At 35.9% G+C, this 24835-nt stretch overlaps 1 protein-coding gene across 1 annotated transcript in view; it reads left to right on the forward strand.

Annotated features, from left to right (window-relative positions):
* The window catches only part of TYR (tyrosinase), a 197312-nt gene that overhangs the window by 24731 nt on the left and 147746 nt on the right, over positions 1-24835 (forward strand). Inside the window, exon 2 of the mRNA XM_043997194.1 lies at positions 5202-5418. Coding sequence (XP_043853129.1) covers positions 5202-5418 — 217 coding nt within the window. The remainder of the gene's footprint in view (positions 1-5201; positions 5419-24835) is intronic.

Here is a 24835-nt window from a genome sequence, read left to right on the forward strand (position 1 = left end):
AAAAGGATGTAATGAATAGGCTTTCAACATTTTGGGTAAAGGTATGGGAAAACATGAACAGTCATAGAAAAAGCTGGGAAGATAAGGATGGGTTGACCTCCATCATTGGAGGGAATACCAATAGTAATTAAGTATGAATTTGAATCTTTAAAAACAGCAATAATAGTAAGGCAATGTTTCTCCCTCTAAGTTACAGGCCTCTGACTCTAGAGTAATCTCCAGAAGTCCTTGATTTTGCTTCTGTCCCCTCCCTTTAGGAGTTCCTCAAAGAAGAGCCCGGGTTACTTTCCATCATCCAACTATCTCACACATAGATGGGAGCAGAAAAGACAAATAGAAAGAGTGTGGAAATGACTCTCCAAACCCCAAAAGCCTTAGTAAGTAGGGGCAAAGCACTCTGTTGTCAAAAGTTCTGTGAGATAGATAGAGCAAATATAATCTTCATTTTGCAGAGGAAGAAATTGAGTATCACAGAGGTTAAGTGACTTTGTTATAGTTACACAGCTACTAAGATACACAGAGCTGATATTCAGACCCAGATATTCTAAATCCAGTTCTAGTAGTTTATCCATTAAAATACATTGCCTATCTCTAAAATGATGACTCAGTTTAGTCAACTCATTAAAAGCAGCCACATTTTTTTAGAGTTGGGGGGAGGCAATGAGGGTTAAGTGACTTGCCCAGGGTCACACAGCTAGTAAGTGTCAAGTATCTAAGGCCTAATTTGAACTCAGGTCCTCCTGAATCCAGGGCCAATGCTTTATCCACTGTACCACCTAGCTGACCCAACAGCCACATTTTTAAGCATAGAAATACATAAACTTGTCCAAATTAGTACATGACATTGCTTAGGTTCAAATAAGTTAGTTACTATAGCATTATATTTGAAAAAATAGATTTTTAAACTAGGGAGAAAAATAGAATTATCAGTTTTAAGGGCCCTGAAATTTCTTCTGGTCTATCCTAAAGATAAAGAAACTCAGAAAAGAGAAGTGACTAGACCAAATACAGGAAGGACCAGAACCAAGCTTTCTCAATTTTCACTGCAGTGTTCCACTACACATACCAAAGGGCCTAACAAATGGGAAAGAAAATGTAGCATTAGTCTAGGCAATTTTTTTCTCATTAAAAACTTAATGAACTGTACTTTATGGTTTCACATAAAATATTATCTGTTTCAGTTCTACTTTGTATATAAAAATAGTCATTTTGTCTCTTTTAACTAAGTTCAGAATTTTTTAATTAAAAAATTAGGGAATTGTACTTTAAAATGAATGTCGACACAGTTCAGAAAATATATGTAAAAACATCCACAGATGTCACAATCTAAAGAAGGCATTAACTGTGTTCTGTATAAGCAAGATTTCTTGAACATTCAGTAATTTCTTCAATACAATAAATTATACCTTAGTGCACTGAAAAGGCTAATGGGCATTTGCTAAGTGATTTGCCTCTCACCCAGGAGTAATTCAGGTGCTAGGATACGAGGTTCATGACATTTTTCTCTTGGCTTAGTTTAAATTGTTTGCTGCCATGTGGGCCCCTATTTTTTTATCTTGGTACAGGCTTTTCACCTACCTTACCCCTTCCCTCCTCCCCCTTCAAACTCTCATCTGTCATTAGAATTGCATTTGTTTTATTGACTCCAAAGTGTAGACTAGAAGCCACAAATGGGTGGAATTCAAAGAGAAACATCTTTATTTAACATCAGGTGCAAAAAAACTTTCTACCAATTGAAGCCTCATCGAACTAGATTGGGATGCTTCATGAGACAGTGGTTTTCCCAACGTGGGATGTCTTCCAATGGAGACCAAATTATTTTCTTTTATAAAAGGTATATTGTAGCATACAGGGTTTTCCTTTTGAAATCTAGGTTGTTCTAGATAATATGCTGAGTCCCTTTTATGTCTGAGATTCTACGATTCTATCTGTGGCACAGTGGATAATGGTGCTGGCCCTGAAGTCAGGAGGACCTGAGTTTAAAGTTAGCCTCAGATGGTTACTAGCTATGTGACCTTGGGTAAGTCATTTAACCCTGTTTGCCTCAGTTTTCCCATGAGTAAAATGAGTTGGAGAAGGAAATGGTAAACCACTCTAGTATCTTTGCCAAGAAAACTCTAAATGGGGTCATGGAGAATCAAAGATGACTAAGATGACTCATCAACAAAATTTGATCCAAGATGCTACCAGAGTCCAATGGCTAAGGTGACTTTGTTGGAGCAAAGAAAGAATCAGATTCTTATAATTGCTTCAGAGTATGATTTTATCCACTTGATTACGGAATCATTTATTGTTAATTTGTGGAGATGCTGATAGACTTGATTGGATTTGTTATCCAATTTATTAATACATTGACTTACTATGCTTCATAGACTACCAGTTTTTTGTACTCACAGAGTATCAGAGAAAATATCCCAGGGGTAGGGATCATGTCTTATACATCTTGATATTCTCAATTCAACCCCAAACAAGTATCAAGTCCCTTCAAATAATCACTTCCCTCAAGGAGTTTAATGGTTATTGTGTAGCAGTAAGAACAATGCAAAGTAGAATTTGGCAAGCTAAGGAATTTATATTTTATCCTAGAGTCAAGAAGGAGCTACAAAGGTTCTCAAGTAGAGGAATGACATGAGCATGGGCAGACCTGTGCTTTAATAACAGAATTTGACATCTCTGTAAAGAATGGGTTGGAAAGGAAGGGGAAAAATATGTGTGTGTGCGTGTGTGTGTGTGTGTGTGTGTGTGTGTGTGTGTGTGTGTGAGAGAGAGAGAGAGAGAGAGACAGAGACAGAGACAGAGAAAAGAGAGACAGAGACAGAGACAGACAGAGAAAAAGGGAAACAAATAGAGAGACAAAGACAGAGAGGCAGAAACAGAGAAACAGATGAGAGTGACAGAGAATTGTCTCATATATATGTATATATACACACACACATATATACATATATGTATGAATATGCTTATATGTTTGTGTCTATGTATATATGTGTGTGTGTGTAAATATATACACACATACATATGTACATATTCAACAGCATTATATAAATGTAAGCTGCTGCTGCTGCTGCTGTTAGTATGATTATTACATACCAGTATTTTGGGAGGTGAAATTTCTTTGGCTCACTATCAGTATAAAAAGCATCTACCAGGGCAGCTAGATGGTATAGTGGATAGAGCAACAGCCCTGGAGTCAGGAAGACCTGAGTCCAAACCCGACCTCAGACACTTGAAACTTACTAGCTGTGTGACCCTGGGCAAGTCACTTAACCCCAATTGCCTCCCCAATATATATATATATATATATATATATATATATATATATATATATATATATATATATATATATATATATATATATATATATATATATATATATATATATATATATATATATATATATATATATATAAAGCATCTACCTCTGTACTGATTCAGATCACAGAATATCCACATCCCAACAGATGGTTTATGAATTTCTGTTTCTGAAAAAAATTATTCTCTGTTAGCCAAATTTTTCGTGATTAGCTTTTCTGAACTTAGTTTATTTGTATAATAAACATTCAGTCGATCACTGAACCCACCTTTCCATTTTGTAGTTGCCCTCCACCAATTTCTACTCTATTAGCTTCACCTTTGGGAGCCTAGGTTCACCTTTCATGCCATGATGTGACTTTGAAAGAGAAATTTCATTCTCCTTATTTCATTTAAGAGAAATGAAGAAAATTAACCTTTAAAAAGATGCATGAAAGGGGCAGCTCGATGGCGCAGTCAATAGAGCAACGGCCCTGGATTCAGGAGTACCTGAGTTCAAATCTGGCCTCAGACACTTAACACTTACTGGCTGTGTGACCCTGGGCAAGTCACTTAACCCCAATTGCCTTACTTAAAAAAAAAGATGCATGAAAAGCATGCTACCCTTCCACAAATAATTAAAAATATTTATTTTTTTATCTTCTTTCTTTTTTTTTTTTTTACTGAGAGGAAGATAAAAAACTATAGAATGTTAGAAGTAATGAACACTTTCATCCATGATTCTTAATAAGCTATCTGGTGGGAAAATCAATTTGGACATCTATTTTAGAAAGATTTCAGATTCTGAAGGGAAAAAAATAGTGGTTATATAATGCTTCTCAAAGCATTGGCATACATCTGATTTAATTGGTACAGCAAATGTATCAGTCTTTAAATTGTAATGCCAGCATTATTTTTCTCATTTTAAAGATGAACAAATTGAGACTCAAAGAAGGGAGAAATTTCCATGGCTACACAATTAATAAGTGGTGGAACCTGGAGTTCTAAAGAGATTTTTTTAACTCCATATTCATTTTTGTTAAATGTATACTACGTGTTGAATATGATTATACATATAGAACCTATATCAGGTTGTTTTCTATCTTGGGGAGGAGGGGAGGGAAGGGAGGGAAGGAGAAAAATTTGGAACTCAAAATCTTATCAAGAGGCAGTTACGTTGTATAGTGGATAAAGTACCGGCCCTGGATTCAAGAGGACCTGAGTTCAAATCCAGCCTCAGACACTTGACACTTATTAGCTGGGTGACCCCAGGCAAGTCACTTAACCCTCCTTGCTCCACCAAAAAAATCTTATCAAAATTTCGAGAATTATCTTTACATGTAACTGGAAAATAATAAAATAATGTTGATGTTTTTTTAAAAATGTATAATATGTCAGGTGATACATTAAAAAATTCTACTTTATTTCACTATGTTTTACTATAAAAGCAACTGTAGTCATTTGGTAGCAATGAGAATAGCTGCCCAATATTTCACTGTTTTGAAAAATCATACTCCTGATTTTAAGAATTTAAAGTAGAAATTCAGAGCTTATAGGGTGTTGGGGTGATAGATGATCTGAGCTGAAAGGCACCTTAGAATAAAGAATGTCAGAGCTATAAGCACCATTGGCACACACAGTATAAGAAACAATTCACAATGGAAGAACCAGGTGGAAGTTAAGAGTTAATCTAAGTGATTTCCTCCCCACCATTTCCATCCCCTCTTTCCTCAACACGCCCCCCCACACACAAACACACGCAATTGTATAGATCATAAAACAGGCAGAGGGAGAACAAATGACTTAGCCAATGTCATAAATCAATTTAGTGACAGAGCTTCACTAATTCTAGCTCTGACCTTTATGTTAATGTTCAGACAAATCTCTTAATCAAAAGCTATTTTGTGTAGGTTATTTGCAGTCAATCAGAAGAATACAACACTCAGCAGACCTTGTGTAATGCAACAGAAGAAGGACCCCTGCTCCGCAGCCCTGGAAACCATGATCGAGTGAGGACTCCAAGACTTCCCACATCAGCTGATGTGGAATCTTGCCTAAGCCTAACTCAATATGAAGCTGGTTCCATGGATCGAGCTGCTAATTTCAGCTTTAGAAACACATTGGAAGGTAATTTACTTCTGTTCATGTGTACATTTGTAGCGTTGGCTCTAGCATTGTCCAAACCAAATAGCACCAGGACTAGTGGGTTGGGTCCCCAGAAGACAGCTGGCTATATTTGTCCCCAGGATTTGAGAGATAACCTGAAAGTTTGCGATTAATATCTCTAGTACAGAGATATAAATGAAAGCTTCTTAAACTGTGGGTCATGATTCCATATGGGGTTGCATAATTGAATGTGGGAATCAATTTTGTAGTTAATGTTTTATTTATACACATATTTTATATACCTATATACCTGGGGTCCCATAAAATGTTCTTGGGTAAAAAGGTGTCATGATTGGAAAAAGTTTAAGAAGCCCTGCTTTAACTTACATGTCTCCAACATTGTATATCCCTTATTGATTATCAGTTAATATCAATTATTTGGCTAATTTTAATTACCCTTTGGTTATAAATATTTGCTAAGGTTGAATATGAATTATAGTTCCCCTCTAAATCAGGGGTATACTCTCACAGAAGCACATAGAGAAATCAGGTTAAAGTAGGCTTGAGCTTGGAGAATAGTTAACAAAGGGGCTGATTGACAGCTCCAAGAAGTCCTTCTGTTAACAGTCCACCCACCCCATCCCCTTCTTGGAACACTCATAAAGTTCCCATAGTCATGCTGCATTTCTATTGGGTATATTGTAGAATTAGAGCTGCCTTTCCTCATCATGTCTAGTTTTTCCTTGGTTACTTATGATGGCACTACCATTAGTTTGTTCTCTTAGTGACATGGCTAGAAAGATGATGAGAATCCCTTCAATTTCTTGAGATTCACAAGGTTATCTTCTGGTGAAGAGAACAGGAGGCATGTGAGGTCAGGGTTTGGAGAGACTGCAGCTCTTCTCCTTGTCTCCCCCCCAAAATGATTCCTTCTCAAGGGCTTTTCTGGAATTGCTGGCCTGACAGTCAAGAACTGGGTTCTAATTGCAGTATTTTATATAAAAAACATCACAAGTCTCTAACCTTTCTCAACACCCTTACCATGCACGGTTATTCCATCTCATCCAATAACTTCCACTCCTTTCAAATTGATCAGTGACTTTTCTCACTTAATCCAAGGCTCTTGAATGAATATTTAATTCAACAGAGATGACCTGACTTATTAAAAGACATAGATCCTTGTTAAGTCAGTTGCAGTGGGGTGATTGATTGACACAGTTACTACCACCACCCCCAGTTTTAAATGTTTTATATATTTATTCTTAACAAGCTCTTTTTTTGCATTTTTTTTGTTTTTCAGTTATTGCTGTTTCCAGTGGAATTTAGGAAAGTGTTTTTTCATTCATTCAAAAATATTATCAAGAACCTAAACATCAATCAAAGTACATGGGTTTGGGGGAAACAATGGTGAAAATGTCCCAGTCCTTCCTCTTGGGGAGGCCATAGAGTAGTAGAGGAGCTATGGCATGAACACTGAATAAGTATGATAAAAGGCAGGATAAGATAAAGGAAAAAAGCTATTCTAAGAAAACTTCAAAGTAGGAGCAATTATCCTCCATTGAAGGCATATGCAAAAACTTGAAGGAAGGGATATTTGTGTTAAACCTTGAAGAAAATGAGTATTTTGCTTAACGAATAGGAGAAAGAGGGACCTGACTATACAGGAATAGATTTTATATTGGTGTCTCTTGCCAAGGGAACACATTTGCACAATATAGAAGAATGGGAGATAAGTTATGCTCATTTCCTATTTAAATTATTTATTTAACCCTAGCTATTAATCAGAATGCCAATGCAGACATAAAGAAAAAGGACATTCATTTTTATTAACAACAAAAAAGAAGACCTGAGATTCTAAATTTTTTCATTCATAAAAATGCCATTATCACAATTGGCCTCATAAGAAGATTGATGAGCAAAAATTCTTCCTGTTTAAAAAAAAAATTCTGCCTTCATCCTTCCCTATCCTCCATCATTAGAAAATAATTCCTTTGGGAGTTTATATGACTTCTTCATCAAAATGAAAACAAATCTGGCAAAGGACGCATATTAAATGGTAAGTGGCTAGTTACTTTGAAATGGATTCACTTTGATCTTATTCAACAAATATTTATCAAATGTCTATTATGTACTAGCCTTTATGCCAGATATAGATCCTAGAGAGACTTAGTCATTGCCATGAACATTCCTAGGATTTTTCTCTTTTATTACCAAATTTCTCAAATGAATAGTAGATACTCCTTATTAGCATATCCACCTGTCCTCTGAACACCTCTTCCTGAATATCTACAAACAACTTAAAAGCAACATGTTTAAAACTAAATTTAGCTTCCTTCCTAAATCTGTTCCACCTTCTGACTTCCCTACTTATGCCAATTAAATTGTTATTCCATTGGCATTCTTGTCTATGAATTTAAAATCACTTTCAACACATTTCTCTTAGTTTCAAACATCCAATCATTAAACCTTTCAGCTCCCTTTATATTTCTACCTATTCCCATGCTACCCCATTCTTCAAGGTCTAGTTCAAATGGCACATCCTTTTTGAAGCTTTTATTATTATTTCCAGTTGGAAATGATCCTTCCCCCATCTAATTTCATAGTGTTTTAGATTCCTTTTAAGCCATTAATGTAGTGTTCTTTGTGTCACCTAAGTCTGTCATATGTCTAAAATCTGCTAGATGATAAACTCCTTGAGGCCAGGGACTATTTTTAAAATTTTCTACCATGTAGTAAACCTTTAATAAATGATAAAAATATTGTTTAACAGATAATTTACTTTGGGAAGCATTATAATCCTAAGCCATTATGACACAGGACAGATTGCTTTTGAAGGGATGGGAGGGGTGCCAGGAAGGGATAGAAGTAAATAGGAAATGTCATGATCTTGGAGTGTTAACTTGGGAAGGTAAAGCAATGCAGAACCTTGTAATGGGGGACCCATGATACCTGAGAGGTAACATATATATATATATATATGTGAATAGGTGCTGAGTATCATAGAATCTTGGAGTTGAAAGAAACTTTTTAGCTTTTCCATTTATCTCAGAAATTATTTTATATGTCTATATTTATATTTATAGGTAGCTAAGCAGCATAAGAGATAGAATGCTAAACCTAGAGATGGGAAGACCTGAATTCAACTACAATTTTAAAAACTTGCAATTTCTGTGGCTATTTTTAAGACATTTTGTTTTTGTTGTGAGGATCAAATGAGATAAGATTTTTTAAAAAATATTTTGCATTATTATTTTTTTTGTTTTGTTTTGTTTTTTTTAGTGAGGCAATTGGGGTTAAGTGACTTGCCCAGGGTCACACAGCTAGTAAGTGTCAAGTGTCTGAGGCCGGATTTGAACTCAGGTACTCCTGACTCCAGGGCCGGTGCTCTATCCACTGCGCCATCTACCTGCCCCTGCATTATTATTATTAAACATTTGTGGTAATTTATCTATGCATGTTATTTACATTCACCATATCCCTCCCTCTCTCCTGCAATGTAAACTCCTTGCATGCTGGAAAGATTTTCATCTTTGTCTTTCCATCCCAAGAGGCCTAGCAGAAGTGCCATCATATATTTGTTGCTTAATAAATGTTGGTTGAATTGGATTAAATTAAATAGAAGTTAGTCAACACTTGGGGAAGCTGGGTAGCACAGTGGATAGAGTGCTGGGCCTGGAGTCAGAAAGACTCATCTTCCTGAATTCAAATTCAACCTGAGACCCTAATTAGCTATGTGAGCCTGGTCAAGTCACTTAACCTTGTTTGCTTCAGTTTCCTCATCTGTAAAATGATCTGGAGAAGGTAATGACAAACCATTCCGCTATCTTTCTGGAGAAAACCCCTGGAAAGGTTACATTCAGATCTGAGTGAAAAACAACTAAACAACAGCAGAAGCAGAAAGTCTCTATGTCAACATTTCTTTTTTATTTATTTTTATGTCAACATTTCTAATAATAAAAATAATACTAACCACCTAGACAGCAATACTATTGCTTTTTTATACTTGAGAAATATGGAAAGGTGCCCAGTTAGGAAACATGAGAATGTGGGAACTATATTGTGCCTCCAGTGTTTGCAGTGTTGCCAAGAATCAACTCAAGTTCCAGAACATCTTTAAGTATCAGCTTCTAAAGATATAGAGAACCTTCAGAGGGGTTCACATCACTAAAAATAGATGTAAGAAAGGGATAAAGTAGGAGCTATTCAGTGTGGTCTTTTTAGGGTTATAAAATAAAATTTGGTCTCACTAAAGTAGAACCATTTTCTTTGTATTCTAAGCCTCTTAACAGGCTCAGAACAAAACAGTTTTTAAATAGTTTCACTAAGTATTGAGGATGTGCAGGGATCTATTGGGTCAAGGCTTGGATTGGCTGGGTATGTCTAAATACCACAGCAGGTAGCTGGTATATCGATCATTAAATCAATGGAAAATATTGACTCTGAGTTGAGCCCACCAAGAAATTATCCAGAATCACCAGTAATGGTCCTGGAAATGACCATGAGGTCCTAACACTTCAAGAGCCAAAATAATGACCCAAAGAAGTGGTGAATTTCAGAGTGGCCAGTTCTGTCCTATGTCCCACTCTGTGCCATTATGTTGTTTGAAGATCTTGGATAAAAAATAACGATTGTGTATTCTCTAATTCCAATTGGATTTGACTCAGAGCAACTTGTAGAGGTAGATATGGTAAAGGGGAAATAATGCTAGATTTGACTGCAAAAGCTAAAATTTGCCTCTTCATTTACTAGGAGATATCTTTCTTTCAAATAAATTAAGAATCAGTACCTTAATGCCCTCAAAATTGTGTCACATACAGCACAGAAATCCATTGTGAATATTCAGTCTCTTACAGATATTCTTGTCATTTTTGTCTTCCACAGAGGCATTTCTGCTTTTTTATAAAGCTTACCACATATAACAGTTGTTTCAGAGTCTAAATGTGGTAACTCAATTCTACATGGTAATAGTTATAAAAATCTTGAGATCATTGGATTTTTTTCTATTTCTTATCTGTTGCTCTGTGTCTAATTTTATCCTTTAGTGCCCTCAGGAACACGTGTCTTAGATGGATCACTAATCTGTTTTTCTGTAAACTTGTGCTTCCCTTCAGTACGTCTTACTGCTTTATGAAGTGATATTGCTCATAGTTTTCCAATAGCTTACTACTTAAACGTTTACCAAAAAGTTTATACTCTAAAGTAGTATTGTTCTAGTCTTCCATATCTCTCTGATTATATAAGAAATCAATTATTTCCTGTTTGAAGCAATTTCAAGATTCATCTGCAAAAATCACCATCTTATAATAATTAATTTACATTGACTGAACTTTGAAAAATTGTGATTGGCTATGTCAATGTCTTTATCCATTTCTGTTCCTCTCATATCATTCCTCCCTCACCCCTTCCCCTTTCCTCCCCTTGCCCCTCTCTCACCAGTAGCTTGTTTAAATATTCAAGGTTAAAGTTTCTTAAGCTAGACTGATTTACCATTAAACAAAGATCACAAATTTAGCATACCAACTCCCAAGTTAATATTTGTAGGTGATGTAAAATTATAACTTTTAGAATTATTCTTTTTGTTTTGTCTTGTTTTCCTAACTTTGACACTTACATTAGAGAAGTGGAAGGAGACTGCTTAGACCAAAGTCCATTTTGTATTTTTCTATTTTTTTTTAATATGCACCTTTATAAACACATTGCTACCTAGTCATGTCTCATCAATCTTGTACTTTGAAATTAGTTTGAAACCAAGTGTACTATCTTACATGTGTTGCCATAAATTTCATGTTGTTCAATGTAGTACAATCCAGATCAATTTTAATCCTGACTCTATTATTAGTCAATCAATCAACAAGCATTTATTAAACACTTGCCACATGTAAGACAATGTGCAAGGTGTTGGGATAAAAATAAAAATAATCAAATAATATCTTTTGAAAGGAGTTTGCATTATAGTGGGGGAGATAATAACCCATAATCCATATGTAAGTATACATAGAATTACAATTGAGAGAATAAATCTAAATACTTAAATAAAAGGTAACTTGGAAGGGTATTATCAGTTGGCAGGTATTAACAAGGTTTTCATGGAGAAAGTGATGCTTGATTTGCATTTTGAAAAGGAGGGGACTTTTATGAAACAAAGATGAGAAAGGAATGAATTTTAGACAAGGAGGGAGGATGGGGACATGGTCACTGTGAACACACAAAGGTACTTTATGTGATGAACAGGATGAAGACCAATGTGGGACAGGGAGTGATATACAGTGAGCATGGAGTTATAGCTTTGGGCAAGGTTGTTAAAAGATTTGAAAGCTAAACAGAAAATGTAGTATTTTATCTTACAGATAATAGAGAAAAAATGGAGTTACTGAGTAGGAAAGTAACATTGATTCAACAGTTTCTGAATCTCTCTCTCTCTCTCTCTCTCTCTCTCTCTCTCTCTGTGTATTTATATAAATATATAGAGATAAAAATAGATAGATGTACACATATATGCATCTACATTAGTACATATATATACACATATTTTAGTATATATTGTTTTTTGCCATGCTATGCAATTTTGTTTTATGGATTAAAAAAAACCCACCACATTATTTTGTAATGGAGTCCATAAGTTTCACTGGATTGACAAGGGCGTCTATAACACACACACACACACACACACACACACAGAGAGTTTAGAGCCCTACTCAGCTCCTGGACAAATGATTACGTAGTCTTATTTTACACACTTCCATTGAAGGAGAGCTCACTACTTCACAAGACATCCTATTCAACTACTGAATAATTCTCTTTGTTCAAACATCTTTCTGTAAAACTGAAATCTGTTTCTAAACCTCTAAACTTCTACCCATTGTTTTTTCTGCTCTCTAGCTCAAAAAATAACATGTATATTTTTCTTCTCTGTGAGAATAACTGAAATATTTCAAGGCAATTATCCTGTTAGTTCTAAATCTTCTTCTGTGCTAAACCATCCTCACTTCCTTCAGTCAATCCTCATACTTCATGATATTCAGGTGCAGCATCAGCCTCCTTTGGAGAGTAGGCTAGCCAGTGTTTGGACAATGAATTGGCTCTTTGAAGTCCTCTGATGAAAGCAATGTACTAATGCTTTAAAAGAATTTTCCCAATAGAATTTTATTTTAAAGTTTGTATACAATTAAAAATAGATTAGATAGAGAGGGAGAGAGAAAAAGAGATAGAGAGAGGGGGGGAGAGAGAGAGAAAGAGAGAGATGTAGATTTTAATTTTAATTTAACCTGCCATGAAATTAAGAACATGATTTTATGGATCAGGCTAAAGGAATGCTTACAGACTGCCTTGTAAAAATCTTAAATAGAAGCTGTACTCAAGAATGTGTTGAAGATAGCAGCTATATAATACATTAGCCAAAACAAACAATATTTAATTCTGATTTCCATGTAAGCCAGCTGAAGTCCTGGTCAATATTTTGTTTCCTAAAGCTTAGTGTCAGAAGCAGGCCATTTGTACATATGAGATGGCTACTGCAAACTTTCCAGTTAAGATCTGATAACCTACTAAGGAAGGAGACATGTTTTAACATTATACAGGGCATTTTAATTTGAATAGCGAGAGATTTTTTTTTTCATCAGAGCAATATTGCTGAAATGTCTTATGGGGACACCCCATTGTTTTGTTTTGTTTTGTATTTTTCCAGGAAGGCTCTTATAAGTGGATTATTGTTGAGTTTATAAATTTGATTTATGGTTCTCAAGCCATTTAGGGACTTGTGTTAATATTGAGATAGACAGGAAAAAATCTTTATACTGACATCAAGAGATAGGTTATGCTTTCTTTTTCTACAAGACCCATGCAGTTTATTTCATTTATTATATTACTCATTATAGCTTATCATTCTTCTTAATTATGACTCCTTTTATATGGGCAAGCTGGGAAAAAGTGTTCTAAATTAATTATTATTTTTTCTTTTTTTACAAGGGGCAAATGGGAAATAGGATAATAGGTGGGAATTTGGAGGGTTTTGTTGTTTATTTTGTCAGGTTGGAAGAGAAATGAGTATATTTGAAAGTATATTTCTAAGTATATTTCTAAGGAAGGAACAAGTAGATAGAGAGCAATTAAAAATAAGTGATAGGGGGCAGCTAGGTGGCACAGTGGATAAAGCACTGGCCCTGGATTCACGAGGACCTGAGGTCAAATCTGGCCTTAGACATTTGACACCTACTAGCTGTATGACCCTAGGCAAGTCATTTAACCCCAATTCCCTCACCAAAAAAAAAAAAAAAAAAAGATGAAAAGTATTTAGGGGCAGCTAGGTGGTGCAGTGGTTAACCACTGGCCTTGGATTCAGGAGGACCTGAGTTCAAATCTGCCCCCAGACACTTGACCCTTACTAGCTGTGTGACCCTGGGCAAGTCACTTAACACTCATTGCCCCCTCCCCCCAAAATTAATAGGGGCAGCTAAGTGGCATAGTGGATAAAGCACTTGCCTTGGATTCAGGAGGACATGAGTTCAAATTCAGCCTCTGGAACTTGATACTTACTAGCTGTGTTAACCTAGGTGAGTCACTTAACTCTCATTGCCCCCACCACACACACACACACACACACACACACACACACACACACAAAATAGTGAGTTAGAAAATAAGTGATGGAGGGCATAGAGCCAATATGGTGAAGAAAAGGGTGTGACTCTACATGCTCCCAAGAAATCCATCCACATACCTCCAAAGAACCCACAAAAGAAGAGAGTGAAAGTATTTTCCATCCAAAGACAGCTTAAATAAGATTCAGGGATTGTCTGCTGTATGGGCTAAAAGAGGAACTCAGCACACAGTACAGATCCAAGCACAGGCAGGACTCATCTCTAGAGCCTTGGAATCTTCACCCTCAGCACCATCTACTGAAAGTTAACTCACAGACTGATGAAGGGGTCCAGTGGTTTCTCAGGGGGAAATAGGGCAGGTGTCTGTGGGAGCAGAGGTACAGCACGTTGCCCAGAAAGTGGATTTGAATGGCAGAGGCCCAGTGGAGGAAGGGCAAGTTTTCAAGCATTGAGAATCAGATTTCAATCAGATTTCTACTTCCAGGTTAAAGAGAAAGGAAGCCCATGGTTACTTACAGGCTAGGATGTCTAAGAACAAGCTTATTGTACTACCTGGGACCCACTGCAGCTTGGGACAGTGCACCCTGGAAGCAGCACTCCATGTTAAGAAGGAGTTAAATTCCAAGAAATAGGCAGTTAAGATGATTAGGCAAAGAAAGCAGTGGACCATCTAAAGTTTCTTTAGTGGCAAAGCAGATCAAAATATACCCTCAGAAGAAGATAATAACAAGGTCAAAACTCCTACATCCAAAGCTTTGAAGAAAAATATGAATTCTTCTCAGGCCATGGAAGTTCTCAAAAAGGACTTTAAAGCTAAAGTAAGAGAAGTAGAGGAAAAAATGGAAAGAGAAAGGAGAGTGATGCAGGAGGGTCATGAAAAAAGGTCAACAGCTTGAAAAGTCAAATTGGCCAAATGGAAAAAGAGGTACATAAACTCTTGGAAGAAAACCATTGTTTAAGTATTAGGATAGAGCAAATAGAAGCTAATGACGTTATGAGAAATCAAGATACAGTAAAGGAAATCCAAATGAATAAAAAATAGAGGATAATATAAAATATCTCCTTGGGAAAAAACAACTGACCTGGAAAATAGATCCAGGAGAGATAATTTGAAAATCACTGGACTACATGAAAACCATGATAAAGGAAAGAGTTTAGACATCATCTTCCAGCAAATTGTCTGGGAAAATTGCCCTGATATTTTAGAAGCAGAAGGTAAAATAGAAATTAAAAGAATCCACAAATTACCTTCAGAAAGAGAACCCAAAAGGAAAACTTCCAGGAATATTATAACCAAATTCCAGAGATTCCATGCCAAGGAGAAAATATTGCAAGTAGCTAGAAAAAAAAGGAATTCAAATACTGTGAAGCTACAATCAGGATAATACAAGATCTAGGTGCTTCTACTTTAAAGGATCAGAGGACATGGAACATGATATTCATGAGGGCAAAGGAATTGGGATTATAACCAAGAATTACCTACCCAACATAATTTAGTTTAATCTTTCAGGGGGGGAAATGGGACTTCAATGAAAAAGAGGACTTTTAGGCAATTGTGATGAAAAGATCTGAACTGAATAGAAAATTTGACTTTTAAATACAAGACCCTAGAGAAGCATAAAAAGGCAAACAGGAAAAAGAAATCATGATGGATATTAAAAGGTTAAACTGTTTACATTCCTACATGGGAAGATAATATTTCCATTTCATAAGAACTTTCTCAGTATTAGGTTAGCTTAAAGCAACTTACTTAGACAAAGGGCACAGGTGCGAAATGAATATGAAGGGATGTTATCTGTAAAGCATTTTTGTGTTTATCCTTTTTTTTTTTTTTTTGGTGGGGCATGCTGGCTGGGGTGGCTTATATCGGGGGCTGGATTTGGGATCGGTGCGTCCTAGGTCCAGGGCTAGAACTTTGTCCACTGTGTCACCTAGCCAACCCATGATGATATCTTTAAAATAAAATTAAGGGGTAAGAGGAATGTACTGGAAGAAAGGGAAAGGGAGAGGTGGAAGGGGTTAAAGTAGCTCACATAAAAGAAACAAGAAAAAAATTATGGAGTGAAGGGGAAAATGGGAAAGTAGCAGGGAAGCGAGTGAACCTTACTCTCATCAGAATTGGCTCAAAGAGGGAATAACATACACACTCAAGTCATTATAGTAATATATCTTGTCCTGAGGGAATGTGGAAGGGGAAGGGGATAAGGGAAGAGAGGTGAGTGTAGGGAGAGCAGTTTGGGGGAGGAGGCAGTAAAAAGCAAAACACTTTTGAAGAAGGATACTGTGAAGGAAGTTAGAAAACAGAATAAATATCAAGGGGAGGGAATAGGATAGAGGGTAATTCAGTTACTAATAGTAACTGTGAAGGAAAATATAAGCAGGATGCTATCAAAAGAACTTATGAAAAATTCAATTCATCTAGAGAGAAAGAACTGATATCTGAATACAGATGGAAATATAATTTTATTTGTTAGTTCCTCTTTCTAAAGTTATTGTTTTTGTTTACTAATATGAAGATGTTTTGCATGATTGTACATGTGTGACATATTGAATTGCTTGATTTCTTAGGGAGGGATGAGGAGGAAGGGAGGAAGAAAATTTCAAAGTTTTAAAAAATCAATATGAAAAAATTTGGGTTTTTTTACATGTAACTTGGGGAAAATTCTAAAAAATAAATACATTTTTAAAAGAAAATAAGTTATGGAATGAGGATGGCCAGTGAACATATAACACAACAGGATTGCCTATGCATGTAGAGGGTTTAGCCTTTTTAAGAAGAAGGACTACTCATGTGAGACAGGAATGAAGGAAAAGATAGTGACAGAATGCATCTGAGTAACATGTCATTAGAAAGAAGGGAGAAGAGGAAACTCACAACAAATGTCCTTAATTATTTTGGTAAAATATGAGTCAAGGGGGGCAGCTAGCTGGCACAGTGGATAGAGCACTGGCCCTGGATTCAGGAGGACCTAAATTCAAATCTGGCCTCAGAAACTTGACACTTACTAGCTGTGTGACCCCGGGCAAGTCACTTAACTCTCATTGCCCTGCAAAAAGAAAATGTGAGTCAAGAAAATTTATCTGCTTGAAGGATGGGGAAGAGATGTCATAGGAGGTTTTAGGAGGGAGCAAAAGTAAAAGACATGGAAGAGTCATTGTAGAAACTGGGATAGTGAACTGATAGGGGATGTCCAGAAGGATTGTCTACCTGCAATCAGGGTGGAACAACTAGATAAGATTGTGTAACATACATTTGTATTGGACTCAGAACACTCATGTGGTTTTCTCCATCTTTATTCAGTAGCATGTGTGTAGGAGTGAAGGCAGCAGATGATGGAAGTGATGCAAGACTAAAGTTTGACAGCATGTAATTAGTGATGGAATAAGAGAAAGTTAAAAGAAGGAAATAAAGAGAGAATTGTTAGTGCTGGGGTAATGGCCTAAGAGAAAACTGAGAGATTAAAGGATTAGAGTTGGTGATATGGATGAAAAGGAAGGGCTGGTAAGGGTAGGCAAAAGGAGAAGAGGAAAAGTTATAGATTATGGTCAGATAAATGTATTTCAGAATTTTTGAATATAGAAGCGGTACATTTATGGATGATGGCAAGATCAAAGTTATAAATATCTTTGTGTGTGACTGAGGTGGGGTGGAATTTTGTGAGTAAGTTGAGGAACTAAGTGGTTAGGGTGCTGGAGTGGAAGTCAATATGTATGTTGAGGCTTTCTCATATGAGGGCCAGGAGTTGGGTAAGAGAGAAAAAATTGTAACAAAATATTGAACTCATTTAGAAAGTAAGGCAAGTGACTGGAAATCTCTAGACAATAATTACCAGGATTTTGATTGGGTGGTACAGATGAATTTCATGCGATAGGTAGACACAAAGTGATATGTGGAGGGGAGGCAACTACCAAGCAAGGAATCACCAAGGTTTTATGGAGGATATTTGAGTTAGATTTTAAAATTTGAGTTGGCCATCTTTAATTAACAGACATTTCTATAGGGTGTTGTCTTTTAAAGTGCTGACATTTGAAAATTATAATGACTTTATGAAGTGGATTCTATAGGTATTGTCATCTCTATCTTGTTGACAAGAAATCTGCGGTTCAAAAAGTTTAAATTGCTTGCTTGTGATCATATTAGTATGAATCAGAGGTAGAATTTGAACCCGGGGCTTCCTGTCTGTTTACAAGGAAAACCTTGTAGGCATAATTCCACTTGGAATCACCTACTGATATCTTATTTTTGTGACTTGCACAATGCCAAAATCTCAGAAGAATAAAATCAGCAGTAATGCAAAGGACAATGAGGAAATACATATCAGGTACAAGTAGGCTGTGGTATATTACCAAGGATGACTTATGCACTATAAGTGATGTGAAAGATATGAGACAATCAACAAGTATTTATGAAGCACCTACTAAGTGATGACCATTATATCAGGTTCTGGGAACACAAGTATAAAAATTAAATAATTACCACTTACAAAAAGCTTATATTATAATGGGGAGGACAAACACATAAGTAAATGCAAAATAAATAGATATATCAAATAGTTAAATACAAGATAGTTTGGGTGGAAATTCAATAGCATTTGGAAAAATCAGAAGATGGTACTTGAACTCTGTCTTGAAGGAGGAGATGGACTTTCTGAGGAGGAGTGCATTCCAGGCATGTTCTATAGCCAGTACAAAAGTATAGAAATTGGAGAGAAGCAGTGTCATGTGAGGAACAGAGGGAAGGCCAGTTTGGTCAAATCACAGAGTTCAGGAAGGGGAGTAATGTTCAGTAATCCTGAAAAGATAGAATAGGGAAAAATTTTAAGGGACTTTAAAAGCAAAGCAGACAAATTTACATTCTGTCCTAGAGGCAATAGGAATCCAATTTAGTTGACTGAGATATCATTGAATATATTTATGATTTTAAAAGGATGTGCCATAGTGATGTATTGAGAATAAGAAACAGTAGACATATATCCTAAATAGTATAATGGCACCTCTGAGACATAAAAAGACACAGAAGAAGAGTTCTATATATGAGGTAACCCCCTAGTGAGGATTTATAAAAATAATATGGACAAGAATAGTGTGGGATCAGCAGACATCTGGAAGGCTGTATAAGTATTTATACCAATAAGATTGTAGACCTATTGACGTATCATAGTATTTAAAAGATGGGTGAGTTTCCAGCAGAGTGAAACAGGAAATAATATTGCAGGTAGAGGGAATATTGTAAGCAAAAGTGCTCAGTGACAAATTGGGAAGCAAAACTTAATGCATGTGTTTAGGAATACTATATTCCTTTCTCTGTGACCCTCTGTAAATGAGAAAGAAAGGTGGTAGCATGGGATAGGGGTGGGATGTTTCCTATACCAGAGTTCATTATTTCAGAAAAGAAAAATATATTTTGCATTACCCATTTAATCATGCAGGACCACATGAATCTTATAATTGAACTACTCTGCCTGTTGGGGGAAAAGATGTCATTTGTGTGAGAATAACCTTTTTTAGGGGCAATTATTTTCATCCTGCAAAGTCAAACACTATCTTTGAAATGCTCTGAAGACAGGACAGAAGCTCATCTTTCTTACATTCATTGTCTCATCTCCTTTTCAGCCAGGTAGCAAACAATGTTATCTCCATTTGACAAGACAAATGACTGAAGATCAGGGTCTGCCAAGAAATGGTTGACTCAAAGAATTGTAAACCCAGATCTCCCATTTCTAATCTCAGTTATCTTTCTGTTAGGGTCTTCCTCCCTTCTTTCCCCATTACTACATTATGCAGGATACTCTGAAAGTAATGCTTATGGGGAAAATTAACTTTGAGATCTGGTCAACAGGATAGCCATTATAAAGTCATGCAGTAGGGGAAGCTAGGTGGTTCAGTAGATAGAGTACTGGCCCTGGAGTCAGGAGGACCTGAGTTCAAATCTGACCTCAGACACTTAACACTTTCTAGTTGTGTGACTCTGGGCAAGTCACTTAAGCCCAATTGCCTCACCAAAAATAAATAAATAAATAAATATATATATATATATATATATATATATATATATATATATATATATTTTAAAGTCAGGCAGTGACTTAATAACAAGAACAAAGAAAAAATAATAAAACTAAAATTTGAAAAACTTTAGGGTTTTTGAACTTTAAAGGAATAAACAGAATGTCAACTAGGATTTAGCAAACTGGTTAAATGAGGGCTTATAATCTCAATATTTCTAAGGCTCTTCCTAGCCCTGTTATTCTGTGATTTGGGTTTCAGTGGTCCCATTGCTTACTTTATCCTATATTTTCTTCCCCAAAGATAAGTTGATCAATCTATTTCATTGTGCAGTCATTTTATAATTTGACATTAATTTATTTACATGTGAAAACTGCAATATACATTGACCAAGAAAACAAAAGTTAGACCACATGGATTATATGTATACATTGACTAAACACTTTTGGTTTTTTGTTTGGTGATGTTATAAAAATCACTTCCTTTCTTTGGTCTTCAGTTTTCTTTTCTGTGATATAAAATATAATGGCATTCAGTCCAGAATTAGGCATGAGGAATAAAGAATTTCCAAGAATGATTATTAGATTAAACAAAGAAGTAGAATCATAATAAGCACGCAAAAATGTTTATCTTTATAGTACTTCCAAATTATGGAGAAAATTTCTAAATTAGTCTAAGAGAATATTTAGAGATGTGTTTAGTTTTTTTCATTTATTTTAAGGTGAAATGTATGTATTGTTTTATTTGAAAAATAATTTTATATCACTTTCATTTCTGAATATACTTTTTTGCCCTCTCCTACCCAGACAGCCATCCTTTGTGACAAAGATAAAAAAGAAAATAGCTTAGTAAAACCAACTTAATATGTATCTGAAAATGTATGCAATATTTCACAATCATGGTTCTCCAATATTTTAATGAGAGGAAGAGGTACATTTGTTTAAATCTTTTCTGAGGTCAATTTTGGCCATTATAATGACCATGTTAATTGTCTTTTCCCTCTTTCTCTTCTTTCTGTTTGCATTGTTATAAAATCTTTGTATATAATACTTTCCTGAATTTCCTTACTTAGGTGTGTATCAGTTCATACAAAGTTTCCCATGCTTTAATTTTTTTTTTTCATACTCATTATTTCACTTAGAACTATGTGCTTTTTGTCCATCACTTCCCAAATGTATACCATATACCTTCAACTCTACCAGTGTTGGTCTATCTCTGTGGCTTAAGGAAGCTTTCTCTCCCTGAAGAAATAAAAATAAGCATCACTCAGAGGGTAAGGGAGAGGCACATTGTGGGTGCTGACAAAAACAAAACACATAAGTAAGAAACTACAAAAAAGAAATAAAGGGTGTCATTCAAAAACATGTAAGTTTGAAAGAAAGGATAGCCTAGTCATTCATATTTATATCAGGCTTTGTAGCTCCTAAGGACCTTTTATCATGGAATCTCTATGAAGTAAATAATGCAAGTATGATTCTTCATATTTTATAGACAAGGAAACTGAAGTCCAGAGATGTGAAGGGATTTTCTAAAATGCCAAATGTCAAATTAACAAGGGATTTAAGTGAAACTAAAACTTGGCCCTCAGTTTTTCTAGTCTGTGCCCAAAATGATTTTCCTTACTCCAACCCTTCCACTTGGTATTATGCAACTATTTCATTTCCAATTTTTGTTGCTGTTATACATTATGTACATGAATTTGTAATTGCAAAGTTTATTGGAGAAAGTAGAAATGAGAAGGAAAAGATGGAGACAGAAGCATGTGACAGAGATAGAGAAGAAGAATCTGCTTGAGAAATATTTGCATATTTTGACATCTCTTAAATAGGAAAAGAGAAGTAAAGTGATGAGAGGTAGATTATTGTACTGTTTTCATAATTTTGAAATAAATTTAAACTTAGTTATTATTATTGATTTTAAAATAGGTGTTAACATGTTTATTAGCATATCAGAATGAGACTTCCTATGATATTTAAGTACCCATCTATCACTATTTCTTTCTTTACTGTGTCATCACACAGTTGGATCATATTTATTCTGGTCAATGTACTTATAAATATAGCCTAGGTCTGCAGGAAGTTCTTGGACTAACCTACCAAACTGCTTACAAATCAATAAAACTTTCAAGTATTATTTTCCCCCACAGAAACACTTGTTTAGTAATAACTTGTTCACTATAGCTGTACAGTTGATTGTTTTAACCAAGTTTAGGATCTAATATTTATCTCTATTACATGTTATATTTACTTCATTGCTCTGAGAGATAGATAAATAGATTTGTCTATCTTTGATAAAGTATTTAATAAATGCTGAGTATGTGCCAAATAAAGGGCAGCTAGGTGGCCCAGTGGATAAAGCATTGGCTCTGGATTCAGGAGGATATGAATTCAAATCTGGCCTCAGGTACTTGACACTTACTAGCTATGTAACCTTGGGTAAGTCACTCAACCCTCATTGCCCAGCAAAAAACAAAACAAAACAATACAAAAATGTTACTTTCCTTCTGTAGTAAGTAAAGTAGTGAAAACAAAAGAATATACAAATCCAAATAAACAAGAACCCTCTTCCCTTGAGGAGTTTCCCTTCAGAAGGGGAAGACAACTTGTTTAAAGACACTGTTATGGAGATGGGTGGAAAGTAGTTCTGGGCAAAATTTAGTTTCAGGGGCAAAGTGTGTTGTTCCTGATAAGGATGGCCAGTTGAAGAGGCTTTGATGTGGTCACAAGGTGTTAAACTGATTGTAAAATCAAGGCCACACCTAGTCATTTCTTTTCAAAGTATTAGCACCTGTCTCATTAACTCACCTAGTCAGCACTTTGATCAACTCATTCAGGTAGTAGTGCAATGGATAGAATCCCAGGCATGACTCAGGAAGCAGGAAGATTCATTTTCCTGAATTCGAATCTGACTCTTGACTCTTATTAGCTGTGTGACCCTAGCAAGTCACTTAACCCTATTTGCTTCATTTCCCTCATCTATAAAATGAGCTGGAGAAGGAAATGGCAAACATTACAAGCATCTTTGCCAAGAAAGCCCAAATGGACTCACAAAGAGTTGGACATGTCTGAACAACAAAGATTGTCTCATTAGCAGACAAAACTCTCCATTAAGCAAACAAATTAACTACATCCTCTGGTCAGTCAGTCAATAAATGTTTAATAAATGCCAACTATGGAGTCAGCACTGTGCTAAGCACTGGGGATAAAAAGGAACATAAAAAATAATCACTGCTCTCTAGGAGCTCATAATAGATAGAACACACAAACATCCATGTTCCAATGAGCTAGGTACAGAATAAATTAAAAATAATTAGCAGAGGACAGTTATAATAACAATAACAATAATAATAATAATAATAATAATAATAATAATAATAATAATAATAATAATAATAATAATAATAATAATGAAGGCGGGATATTTGCTAGAACTTCAGGAAAGCCAGGAAGCCGAAATGAGGAGAGAAAGCATTCCAGGCAAAGGGTCAGACAGTCAAAAAAGCAAAGAAGCCAGTGACACTGGATAGGGGAGGTGAGGTAGGTTTACAGTTTGGATCATGAGGACTGGGAAAGTAGGGGAGAAATGAAGATAATGCAGGGTTCTGAATGCCCAAGAGATGCTTTCTTTTATATTGGATTGTGGAGATGATGGGAGTTGATAGATTTTTATTGGGTGGTAGGGTGAGGTGGAGAGACTTAGTCTGCCCTGTGCTTTAGGAAGATCATTTTGGGAGCTGAGTGGGGAATGAACTGGAGGGGAGAATAATTGTGGAAAGGAGAATAAGAAACAGGCTATAGCAGTTGTCTAGTATTATACCAGGGTGGTAGTAGTATCAGAGGAGAGAAGGGGGAGTATGTCAATGATGTTTCAAAGGTAAAATCCACAGACCTTGGCAACGGAGTGAATATAAGATAGGAAAGAAAGTGAGGAGTGGAGGAGGACATTGAGGTTGTGAGTCTGGTTTTCTGGAAGAATGACGGTATCCTCAATTGTATTATGGGAAAACTGGGGTAGGGGGTTAGGAATAGGGGATAGGGGTTTGGGGTCCTTAGGAATTCCTCTTTAAAGAATTATGCCCTTTTGCACACAAAAGTGATAGAATAAAATAGTAGTTTATTTAGGGGAAAAGGGAAGGGAAGGGAAGGGAAACCAAGAGAGAAATCATTGGACTTCTTTTCATGGGGAGAAAGGCATGGCACAGAGCATGGCTCTGAGATACCAATCTCACCAGGGGTGGAGGAGACTGAAATGAAGGGTGGTGGTCCTGGAGCTAGTTCAGTCTGATCTGGTGATCTGGTTGCAGTTATCTATTTAGGTGTGTCTGTCCTTTGGATTAGTTTCTCAAGGAGAAGGTTCCTTGATGTACACCAGAGAACTTCTGGGTTGCTCTGGGCCCATAAGATTTGCAAAATGAATTTAAGAATATGGCAGCATTTTTTATTTGTTTGTTTTGCTGCGTTGTTGTTGTTTGTTTTGTTTTGGGGGGAAAGATAATGAGTTCAGTTTTGAATCTGTTGAACTTAAGGTGTATACAGGACATTCAGTTTAAGAAGTCTAATAGGCAATTTGAGCTGTAAAACTGGAGTTCAGCATAGAGATTAAGGATCAATAAATAGATTGGAGAATCATCAGATAGTTAGGATAATTGAATTCATGATGGCTGATGAAAGCACCAAAAGAAATAGCATAGAGGGAGAAGAAAAGAAGACACAGGACTATGCCTGTTAACAGGAATGACTAGGATGAAGACCCAGCAAAGGAGACTGAAAAGTGGCTAAATATATGAGGCAAACCAGAAGAGAATAGTATAACAAAGCCTAGAGGAAAGATAATAT

The sequence above is a fragment of the Dromiciops gliroides genome, chromosome 3 (genome assembly GCF_019393635.1).
Source record: "Dromiciops gliroides isolate mDroGli1 chromosome 3, mDroGli1.pri, whole genome shotgun sequence".
Classification (NCBI taxonomy): Eukaryota; Metazoa; Chordata; class Mammalia; order Microbiotheria; family Microbiotheriidae; genus Dromiciops; species Dromiciops gliroides.